At 35.1% G+C, this 12734-nt stretch overlaps 1 protein-coding gene across 3 annotated transcripts in view; it reads right to left on the reverse strand.

Moving 5' to 3' along the window:
* Positions 1-12734, reverse strand: part of FOXN2 (forkhead box N2) — a 52745-nt gene that overhangs the window by 17636 nt on the left and 22375 nt on the right. For all 3 annotated transcript variants that reach the window (XM_037528095.2, XM_037528094.2, XM_037528093.2), the window contains exon 2: positions 5994-6544. In XM_037528095.2, coding sequence (XP_037383992.1) covers positions 5994-6530 — 537 coding nt within the window. In that variant the 5' untranslated portion in view covers positions 6531-6544. The remainder of the gene's footprint in view (positions 1-5993; positions 6545-12734) is intronic.

Genomic DNA, 12734 nt, shown 5'->3' on the forward strand with positions numbered 1-12734 from the left:
AATAACTGAGGAGCTTCTAGATAATATGGCAATAAACACACAAGCCAAGATTCCACAGAAATAATCAACAGAATCTAAAAATGAAAGCATTTGTATCATTATTGAAACCTAGAGAAACCATAAACAATACTACATGCTAAAATTGCAAGTGAAAGGTGACTGAAGAAGGATTTCTCTGATCCACAGTTCCCTAATATGCAGGAATAGCTTGAAGACAACTAAAGAATCTTATTAATATTATCTAACATGCAGAGGAAAGATCTTCAAATAGGTTTTATAAATGCTATGTATTTTATCTCCCTTCTGCTACATTAGCAGATTAAGTTTTACAATTAGACCTGTTTTATGTAGTTTCCCAAAGTTTTGACACAGATCCTCTTTCCCCCAAGTAACATTTGAGGAGTTAGTGTTCTGTGAAACACCTAGGAGTAAAACTAACACAATGAATTCTTGTAGAATATACTTTCCAAATATTAATTGGAAAAAATGGCAATCACTGATTAGGTCATGAAGAAAAATAAATCCCCTCTTAAAAATGTCAATTTTAGGGAGCCTCCCTAGTGTCCTAGGGGTGAATTAAGTCTCAGCACTACTACTGCTGCGTACTATGGCCCAAAGTTCAATCCCCAGCCTGGAAACTAATCCACATGGCGCAGCAGACCTCTCCTGTCTTGCCTGCTGCTCCCCTCAGCAGTGTATTTCAGTAGATCCGCCTGTTCTGCTCCCTAATCTGCTTTAGGTGAATCCTCTCATTCCCCACACCTCTGGCCTACACCCCAGTTCTTCTACGCCAAAAAAGGGTCAATTTTAGATTGTAATGCAAAAGGAAAAAATTAACAATCGCAACAATAACAAAATTCTCTGAGCACTTAAAAAATTTTATAAACACTCTTACTAAAAAGATATCCAAATCACAGTTAGAGGTTATCTCGCAAACAAAGGATATAAAAAAACTAAATAGAAGTAGCCAAAGCTCTACATAAAGGCAAATTTATATACTTTTCCCCCATTCTTTAATCAGAATTAAAGCATCTAAAATGACCTCTTGGGTGAGGAAAAGTATGGCAATTTGAGTGCAAAGCAGTTTTTTTTTTTTTTTAATAGAGGCATGTTTTATTTATTTATTTGTTTGTTTGTTTTGTTTATACATGCACTGGGTACAGTCAGAAGCGCGGGAGGGTGAGAGAATTCACCAGAGCCAGAGCGGGGAGCAGAGCAGGCAGAAAGACCGAAGCACACTGCTGAGGGGAGCAGCGGGCGGCAGGAGAGGTCTGCGCGCCATGTGGGACCCTCCTCAGGTGGCCGGGGAGCAGCCGGGGATAGAACCGTCGCCGCAGAGGTCGCCGGCAGCTTCACAACCCAGCGCTCAACCGCTGCGCCACTGGGGAGGCCCACAAAGCAGTTTTTAACATCTTGCAACTTAAATGTATAGGAAAAGAAAAACAATGAGTGTTGTGTCACTCTGTAATATAGAAAGAAACAAACCACACAATTAAGTGAAACTTTTTCTGGCCTTCAGAAGCAGGAGATTATATGAACTATAATAACAAGTATTTGAAATTTTGACACCACCCTCTCCCTATCCCAGGAAGTCAAGTTTTACTAATGTATTTTGGGATTAAGTAATGAAACTTCTTAAATAAGATGCATGTGCAGTCACTTGGACCAATTAATAAATGAGTTTTGATGACAGAGAAATAAAACTGTAAAATGCTAGTAACACAGCATTTGTCCTCAAATCCATTTCGTTTCATACAGAAAAGAAATACATGAAAATACTTTTCATATATTGATAAGACAATTATTTTAAAAATTCTAGTCATAATGCTATCTTGTTATTACTGAGATTACACCCCCTAAAAACTGTTTAGTTCAAGTCTACCTTTTAAATTCTATTGTTAAAGAATTGTAAATTGTTTTGATCATAGAATTGCTATTTCCTTGAAATAGCAAATTGGAACACACAGTTTTAGGGCAGTATCTTGAGTAAGGTCTCCAAATAACAGTCTGGTTTATGTTACTATGTCAATACTTCCTTTCACTGGTTCTGTCATAAACTAACAGTAAGAAGAGAAGAAACCATGTTATTTGCTAATCTATGTTTTAGAGTCTACAGCAAAAAGGAATTTAGTTTGAATTAACTCATTTAAACTTTGCCTTTAATTATTGTGCTCAGATGACAGAACACAGGGCCTGATGGCACAAAGGGTTAAGCACAGCACTATGAAGCTATCCGCAGCCTCTGAGTTCGATTCCTGGCTGGCCAGGGAGTAACCCACATGGCGCAGCAGACCTCTCCTGTCTTGCCTGCTGCTCCCCTCAGCAGTGAATTTCAGTCAGTCTGCCTGTTCTATTCCCCACTCTGTCTCTGGTGAATCCTCTCATCCTCTGCATCTCTGGCCTGTACTCCAATTCTTGTATGCGTAAATAAATAAATTTTTAAAAAAGATGACAGAACACAAATAATAGCTTTAGAATTTAATTATTAATTTTAAACTAAATTTGCCTATAACAAGGTAAATCTCTGTGCAATGGAAACAGGGAACATGCATTCTCTCATTTATTATTTTGCATTTTGGAACTCTTGGGTGTCTGGATTTATTTGGTAAAGAATCACTGGAGGTTATGAAGAAGTGAAGAACATACCAAGAGCTAAACTTTAAGATGATTTACTTTAATCTAAGTTGTGAAGAACACACTGAGAGAAGAGACAACAATCACTATTCCTGAAATGTTTTTAGGTACTTTCCTTGTACATTTTAATAGTTTCTCCCCCTTGACTACCTTTACAGTGGCTTTTAGCATCACTGAGTTAAAAGAATAAACTATTGAAATGTGCACTCAAAACTTTTGTTTATAGCATTAACTTTTATTAATCATTAGCATGACTTCTTTTTCTAGGATTTAGCTATTGAAACAAATCACCACTATGCAAGCAAATGCGTAGATCAAAATTGTACTGAATATTCTCATTTTTAGACTTCCAAGCTAAAATTTCACAGTATGTTTTAGTTGGGCATTATAGAAAATTAGGGAAGTAGATATTAGGTTTGGATGTTAATGCTTAAAACAAAAATTAGGCCAAAGCAAATTAAAAAAAAAAAAACAACCCATATCTAACTCTTGTAAAACTTAAAATTCTGAGGCAGACAAATACTAAGATAAATTCTGTCTTTTGAGAGTACTAACTATACTACAGAGGGAAAAAATCTTATCACAAGTTATACCAATATGCTGGGTACCATCACCAAGGTCTAGGTCTAGTTTGACCTAGACCTTGCCATCTTGTCTTTTTTTTTAAGATTTTCATCTAGATAAGTTATTCATTAAAAGAGTACTCTCAAAGTTGCCAAATTCAATGGCAACATTTAATGGAAGAATATCTTACTTGCTCCCACAGATTGTAAGAGAAATGCTATCACTCTGAGGCACTGACTAGAGTATTTCATAAATTAAAAAGAAAAAAATCAACAAGATTCTTAATCCTACTTTCTGTCAAAATTTCATTTATTTAAGCATAGCGGTCCACCCCTTGATTTCTGTGAAGAACATCACCTATTAGTTCCTTCCTAGCTTGTCATATGGTGAGTTTGCTAACTTTCATTCCAACATAATCTAATTATGTTGGAATGCATTTATCCACATGTTCTTTATTACCTTTCTTTCTCTTTATCAAAATCCTCCTGTACTCAGACCTATTCTTTCCCCTCACTCACTGGCTCTCACTTTCTTTATCCCTTTCTTTCTCTGAGCATTTAAAAACATTCTGATTAATTATATGTAAATAATGCACATACTTAAAAATTATGAACCAATTCCTTTTGATCACTACCACAAATAATACCACACAGGGCACATTATTCTGCAACTTTTATTATAAACAGTGTCACAGTGATTCTTCATCTCTTTGCATGCAATAATGAATGTTACATTAGAGGGGAAATCAAAATATGATCCACTATAGCAAAGGATAGGCACATTTCTAATTTTAATAACTTCTACCAAGTTGTCCTCAAGAATGGTATACTAATTTACCTCATCAATGAAACTGATATTTATTTCCCTATGCCCTCATCTAATTTGATATTATCAAACACTGAAAATTTTTTACATTATATGAGTGAAAATCAGTTTCTTATTTTTTTAATTTGTATTTCCCTAATTAGTGAGCATCTTTGCCTATTTTTTGGTTATATATATTTCTGCCTCTGAATTGCCTGTTCATATTCTTATCCATTTTTCTTTTTTTAAGGATTTATTTATTTATGCATACAAGAGCTGGGGTACAGGCCAGAGATGCGGGGGGGGTGAGAGGATTCACCAGGAACAGAGTGGGGAATAGAACAGGCAGATTGACTGAAATACACTGCTGAGGGGAGCAGCGGGTGAGTAAGGAGGTCTGCTGCGCCATGTGGGTTGCTCCCTGGCCGGCCGGGGATCGAACTCATGCTGCAAAGGCTGCGCGGATAGCTACACAGTGTGGTGTTTAACCCCTTGTGACACCAGGGAGGCCCCCTCTTGTCCATTTTTCTAATAGGCTTTCTTTCACATATTGAATTATGTTAAGTTTCTTACATACAGTGGTGTGCTACTGATTGTAAACATATGTTCTCAACTCCACATTTAAGGACATAATACTGACACAATGAAACTGGTCACAACAAAATATTTGTATCATGGATACCTGCAAAAGCTTTACTTCCATGCACAACTAATTGTTAAACATTTGCCAGCATACTACTGCTCATGTATTTAAAATTCTAATCCTTTTGTTGTTACTTGTCTTGCTGACATTTTAGTCAATTATTTCCAATTTTCCTGCAACACTTGACACTGTTGCTCATTCACACACTTACCTTCCTTGGCTTCCATCATACCATACTTCCCTCAATTCTTCTACTCAAAACCAAATTTAAAGTTTTAGTATCACTGTATCACTTCTATTACTGTATTGTATTTCTAAATACCTAGTAGATAGTTCCCCTTTTATATCCCACTGTAAGTGTAAACACAATAGGTCTAAAGTTAGAAAAATGTTAGCTATAATTGAAAAATAAAATCTAATAATATATGTTAGAAAAGAATTCCAAAATTCCAGCACTTTCAGCCATCTGTAAGGAAAACAGTCTGGGGCTGGGAGAATCTTTTTCCAAAATGGCTGACTCACCTAGTTATTGGACAGGAGACCTTATTTTCTCGTTGATGGGCCTTTTAAAAGGGCTGTAAACATGTCTATGTAATGTAGGGCTGACTTCTCATAGTTACCCAAGAATTCAAGATGGATACCATAATGTCTTTTACGACCTAATCTCAAATCATTTCCAAAATATCCTGTTAGTTACACAAGCCGACTCTACTCAGTTATTAGAGGGAATTCTATACTGCAATTATAAGACACAGACTGTCAGAGTGAATAAAAATAATATAATATATTGATATTGTGATAGGAACACTTTATAAAAACTGAAAGACTAGAACATTAAAAAAACCTAATGTTATATACATAATTCTGCTAGATTTATAGCAACACTGAAGGAATTTTAAAACATGGGCCTCCCTGGTAGGGCAGGGATTAAGTCTCAGTACCATCAGTCTATAGCCAGCCACTGCAGACTGTGGCTTGAGTTTGATCCCTGGCCAGGGAGCTAACCCAACATGGTGCAGCAGTGTATTTTCAGTAGATCTGCCTGTTCTATTCTCCACTGTCTCTAGTAAATCTTTATCACCCCTGTCCATCCCCCCCCCCCCGTACCTCTGGCCTACACCCCAGTTCTGGTATAGGTAAATAAATAAGTCTTAAAAAAAAAAAGTTAAACATCTCAAATGAAAGCAAATGATAAATTATAATTAAACTTAAGCTGAAGTAAACCAGCTTAACTACTTTTAATCTTCCATATATTTTAATGGAAATACATACTTTTAATCTTACTACCCTAAATTTTTAGGACTCCATGTTATTCTTCCCAAATACAGCAAGGTTCATAAATACTGACCTTGCCATGGCTTCTTTCCACTTTCTGAAAACATTTATTCAGGGACAGATTATGGCGAACAGAATTCTTCCAGCCCGTTGGTGCAGTAGCAAAATATGGAAAACGATCCAAAATCCAGCTATAAATTTCTTTGACAGGCAAACATTTATTAGGAGAGTGCTCAATAGCCATATAAATGAGAAGACTAAAAGAGTATGGGGGTTTTGAAGTTGCTGACTTTTTTTCTGGATTCTGGTAGCAAGATGGTCCAAATGATGGCACTTCATCTCCCTCTATGTCATACAATGGACTAACAATTGGAAGGCCTTCACTTCCAAAGCTGAAGTTTGTTAGAAGATTTGTACTTTCATGAAGCCAATTCAAGTTAGTAAGTTCATCGTCTGCTGAATCACTGTCCACTAGAGAGGCTTTTAGTCTGGCAGCATCAACAGCTTCAGGTAAGCTTCCCATTTTGTAAATCTGGCTTAATCCTGCAACTTTTTCAGTTCCTGGAGTTTCAGCTCTCTTTTCTGGAGTCATTCCAATTACTGGACCCATTTACTCTTACAATCCTGCAACAAAGGAAACAACTATCAATCAATGTAATACTTAAGATTCTTAAGCTCATGGAAAAGAAGTATTTAAATATCCTCAAATTAAAGAAATTTTGCCATTATCTCACATAGTATTTAAGCACAATATATTTGTAACAAAGATATTAAAGGTTACAAGAAACAAAACTTATTTCATAATATTTTAAATGACTACAAATAAAATGCAGTGTTATAACACCATACATAGGTAACATTAACAAAATTAAACATATTTTGAATACTTACCGACGTTCCTAGCCACAGTAACTGCCTAATGATAACTATTGTCATCAAAAATGAACAGACTACTTCTTTGAATTATAAGACTATAATCTATCCATTTTAAAGATCTATGACTTTACTATAATAGTCACATATGGCTTAATACTGAAAATAACCAAATTTAAAATAATGCTTAAATAATAATTCCAAATAAACCTTTTCCTCAAATCTAAAATATTTACTAGGAAGTGATAAACCATTATTAATATTCTTACAGTATGTCATATGAAAAAGATAAATTTCTTATTGACTAACTTCATTATCAGCAAAATTATATTTTACACTAAATTTATTACTTCTTTTGTAAATTTTAGTATTTTTAACTCTACATTTTATATCATCCATCAAGTACTGACAACGAAAGGCAGACATTCTCTTTGTAAAGTTAGAAATTGTCACAGTATTTTCAAAAAGGAGGAAAAAAGCTTTCAACTATCCTTTTTATTTTTATTTTCTCAAATAACTTTTGCTATGCTTCAAAGTTCAAAAAACTTATCATGAGAAAAAACTGACGAAAAGGAAATCTACAGAATGAATGTGCTGTTTAATTCATTCTCAGTGGTTCATAAAGGTAACCCATTTCTGAAATTAGTGAAAAAACTTCATCTTCCATTATCTTATTCATCCTACCCATGCTTATATAACTGAAATAAGAGAAATACATCAAGTTTTATTTTACTTAGAATATAGCTGGCAGGTTACTCTGAGAATTATAAAAACTGGTTAATTTTATTTTATTTTATTAAAAGATTTATTTATTTATTTATTTATTTATTTATTTATTTATTTATTTATTTATTTATACAAACACTGGGTACAGTCAAATGAAGAGCTGTAGGGCCTCCCAGGTAGCACAAGGGGTTAAACACAGCACTGTAAAGCTATCTGCAGCCTCTGCAGCATGAAAGCGATCCTGGGCTGGCCAGGGAGCTACCCACATGGTGCAGCAGACCTCTCATGTCTTGCCTGCTGTTCCCCTCAGCAGTGTGTTTCAGTCAGACTGCCTGTTATGTGCCCCACTCTGTCTTTGGTGAATACTCTAACTCCCCGCAGCTCTGGCCTGTATTCTGTTCTTGTATGGCTCTGTTCTTGTATGCATGAATAAAAAAATCTTTAAAAGAAATAAATGGAGGGCCTCCCTGGTGGCGCAGGCGGTTGAGCGCTGCACTGTGAAGCTGTCCGCAGCTTCTCCAGCGTGGGTTCGATCCCGGCGGCTGGTGAGAATCCCACATGGCGTAGCAGACTTCTCCTGTCTCACCCACTGCTCCCCTCAACAATGTATTTTGTCAGTCTGCCTGTTCTGTTCCTGGCTCTGTCTCCGGTAAATCCTCACACCCACCACACTTCTGGCCTATACCCTGATTCTTGTATAAAGAAGTAAATCTTTAAAAAAAAATTAAAAATAAAATAAATGGAAACTGTATATGGACTGTGGCAATTATTAGTAGCTGTAGTCTCAGAGCACTCAATTATCAATAGCATTAGCTAATATTTTGGAAGACAGCTATGTGCTAAGCACCATATACCATATCTCAGCTAACCATCAGTTAAACCCTACAAAGTAGACACTATTATTAATGCAATTTTACAGATGAGGAAAATGATTTGAAGAGGTTAATCATTCTATTTGGGGTTGCTTGGCTAGCAATAGGAAACACCAGAATTTAAACCCAGGCCAAATGACTTCAGAACCAAAACTCTAGCCACCACATTATCCTGGCAACAATATGTACACATCATCTATGAATACCAATGACTTCCATAAAATCTTGGCACTGTTCTCTCTACATTCAGTTCCTATCTCACAAACACCTCTATCTGTGACTTGACACACCAATACAATACAAAAAAGAAGAGATTAAGCTGTTACAAATTTAGTTTCCATTTAACCAATTATGAAGCCCACATATACATAAACATATGCATTTGTGCATATATGTGCACACAATATATTTCAAAGTTGACATCCTCTCCTATGTAACTGATTAAATAATTCACCTTACTACCAAAATCTCTCTAGCCATAAAGAATTTTCAAAATGTGATGGATGCGAATTGGTTGAATAAAATTTTGCTTTCTTAAAAATAAAACAAACACTTAGCGCTCAGAGTCCAAAAAGGGAATGGCTCATTTCTAATGGTCCACGATTGTCTTTTCATCTAATATCTTTGTTTATCTTTAATTACTTATAGAAATTAGAAAATACCAAATAGCAGTGGCTAAAATTTACTGAGATTTTACTAATTACAGACATTATAGGGTTTTAAATGCATCATCTTCACTATAGGGTTACTACGCAGTCCAAGTGTGGTCCTTTCTTTCCAACTATAAATTCCATGAGGGGTAAGACTTTTGTGTTTTTAATGAATCTGAACAAAATGTGGGGCAAACGTAGTCACTCAAATAAAATTATTTCAAACTGAAATGAACTTATAATCAACATATATGTTTACTCTGTACCAAGTGCAATGTTACCTGCCTTTAAGAGACTTTAGTTTGGAAACAAATCCTTAATTCTAGTAAACAACCTTACTGATAACTATCAGAAAACTGAAATTCACTGTTATAAATAAGGAAATGGAAGTGAAGTAAGCCACTTGCCGAAGGTTCTAAAACTAATAAAAAAAATACAGTCAAAATTATAAACCATTAGCATCTACTTTAGTGTCTTGAAAAACTTATAATTTTAGCAATTCTACTTAAAAGAAACAAACAATAAGTTGTACTAATGTAACATTGTTATTATCAAAATTTAATTTAGATGGTTGCAAATGTATGTTATTCCTCTGAATTACAAGTTTGGAATAAAATCTCATTATTTTAGGATGTTAAACATTATTATGGCAACAAAATATGTCAAAGATTACACAAAGTGTACAACCAAACAATGTTAAAAAATCAAGTACTCACATTAAAGGGCTGATGTTGTCTTAGAAAGGTTTGAACTGTTACTGTATATTCAAGGAGAAAAAAAGAGTAGTTTCTAAGCAGTCCTTTCAGAACACTTAGAACATGATCCCCTTAGAATACTAAGTCGACCACAATAGGCAAATGATCTTTTCACACAAATAAGTATATAAATAGCAAGCAAATATACTAGAAAATATTTGACTTAATGATCAAAGAAATAGAAAGCAAAACAAAAATATCACAAAATGTGGTATTTAATATAATATACTCCCAGCATAGTACCTGGGATGTAGTAAGCACAAATATTAGTAATAAAAATAACATCTGTATTTGCCAAAATTAGCAATGGTTTAAAACAGGCACATGTGCACACACACACACACAGACACACACGTGCAGTTTATTCAAGAATTATGAAATAAAATATTTTAACAACTTATTTACCTTTTTACAGAAAAATAACTAAAATATCTATACAATCTAATATGTAGTAGTCATTAAAAAATAGTCTTGAACATCTTTACAGACACATCACCCAAAGCAGTGATAGTGAAGGCAAAGATAAACAGCTGGGACTACATCAAATTAAAGAGCTTCTGCACAGCAAAAGAGACAATAACAAAAACTAAAAGAAACCCCGCCAACTGGGAGAACATTTTTGCACACAACACTAATGATAAAGGACTGATCACAAAAATCTGCAAAGAGCTGATGAGACTCAACAACAACAAAGAAAATAATCCAGTGAAAAAATGGGCAGAAGAGCTAAAAAGAAACTTCTCTGAAGAGGAAATGCAAATGGCCAACAGGCATATGAAAAAATGTTCACCATCACTCGTAATCAGGAAAATGCAAATCAAAACTACCATGAGATACCATCTAACACCAGTGAGAATGGCACATATTAAAAAAACTAGCAACAACAAATGTTGGCGAGGTTGTGGAGAAAAAGGAACTCTCTTGCACTGTTGGTGGGAGTGCAAACTGGTCCAACCACTATGGAGAGCTGTGTGGAGATTTCTGGACCTACTAAACATAGAGCTTCCATATGATCCAGAAATTCCACTCCTAGGTATTTACCCAAAGGACACAGAAACATCAACTCCAAAGAGCACCTGCACCCCTATGTTTATAGCAGCACTGTTTACAATAGCTAAGCTTTGGAATCAACCCAAATGCCCAAAAATAGATGACTGGATCAAGAAGATGTGGTACATATACACCATGGAATATTACTCAGCATTCAAAAAAGATAAACACATGCAATTTGCAGCAACATGGATGGCGCTGGAAGGGATCATGCTCAGCGAAATAAGCCAGAAAGAAAAAGAAAAATATCAGATGGTCTCACTCATAGCAGGAATCTAGAAAACTTAAATAAGGGACCAGGAAAATGAATATCTATAAGAAAGTGAAAATCATAATCAACAAACAACTATGAACCAGAGACACTTTATGAGGGGAGGGGGGCAGGGGGAGGGATTGGGGTCAAAATAAGGGGGTTGCAATTGTTTGGGGAATATAAAAATAAAAAAATTAAAATTAAAAAAAAATAGTTAAAAAAAAAATAGTCTTGAAGACCGTGAAGTAAACAAAAAAGCTGGTCAAAAAGGAGAAAATATGCAAAAAGTAAACAATCATGTATATTGGAAACTTGGTACTTTTCTTTGCTTTTTTATTGCCCAGGTTTATTTTTCTTTTCTTTTTATTTTTTTAAAGGTACTTTTTTTTAAAAGATTTATTTTATTTATATAAGAACCGGGGTACAGGCTAGATGCGCAGGAGGGTGAGAGGATTCACCAGAGACAGAGCGGGGAACAGAACAGGCAGACTGATGAAATATATTGCTGAGGGAAGCAGTGGGCGAGACAGAAAACGTCTGCTAGCCATGTGGGTTGCTCCAAGGCAGGTGGGGATCGAACCGGCACTGCGGAGGCTGCCGACAGCTTCACAGCACTGTGCTCAACCACCTGCACCACCAGAGAGGCCCTGCCCAGGTTTATTTTTTAATGTTAAAACAGTAAATGCAAGGGGGAAAAGGCGGTACTAAATTATTTTTAGTTGTAGTACTTCCATTTTACAAAAAATCGATCAGAAAAAGCTCATGGAAGTATCAAAGGACTCAAGTCAAAAAAGGAACCCACCTCTTATATTCTTATTACAGCCTTATACTGTTACCAAGTTTTTTTGTAACCCAATTAGTGCAGAGTTATACAGGGGTAATAATTCTAGTACAATGTGAAAATCACACTGGTTTATCTAGTCCATGTTTCTGTACTACTAAATAACAACAGTTGAATCCAAAATAGGCAAACAGCGGAAAGGAAGGAGCTACTGAAAACACAATACTGTACACAAGTCTCATTCAATGCATGTTCTTTATCAACAGTTTGACCACATGCATTTTCTTTATGAGCTCTTCTCTCCAAATCTATACATTTTACCCTGGCCTCCAACCCTGTAGCTTCAACCTTCCATGTGAATTCTTCCATCAAGCTACTTTCATTTTTTTTTCTTTTTAATCCTAAATTAACTGTAGTATTTCTTTAGTTGTAACAACTATAACATCCTTTTAAATACTCTAGTATTCTCACTAAGATCTATTTATGTTAGTGTTCTGGTTACAAAGTTTCATGTTTCGGGTGAGTTGACCCTCAGCTGTGCAGAATTTTAATGTTTTCAGGAACATGTAGTATGAAATGTAATAGAAAGGCCTATATATTTCACACCAAAATTCAAGAAAACTTGTTTTTATGTATTTACTTTCATGAGAAACTACTTCTTAAAATGAACTGAAACCTTTCAGTAGCAGATCATTAATAACGTACACAGAAGTTTGCTTTACAAAGCAAAATGAGTAAAGAAATCTGGGCTAGTGCTGTGATATTTCCATACATTAACCTTTTAAGAAAAATACTTCAAAAACCACATATAATAGTTACACATAATAAATGTCACTCAAAATAAGTGTTTAAGG

The sequence above is a fragment of the Talpa occidentalis genome, unplaced genomic scaffold (genome assembly GCF_014898055.3).
Source record: "Talpa occidentalis isolate TD23 unplaced genomic scaffold, MPIMG_talOcc4v2.1 talOcc4.5, whole genome shotgun sequence".
NCBI classification, from domain to species: domain Eukaryota; kingdom Metazoa; phylum Chordata; class Mammalia; order Eulipotyphla; family Talpidae; genus Talpa; species Talpa occidentalis.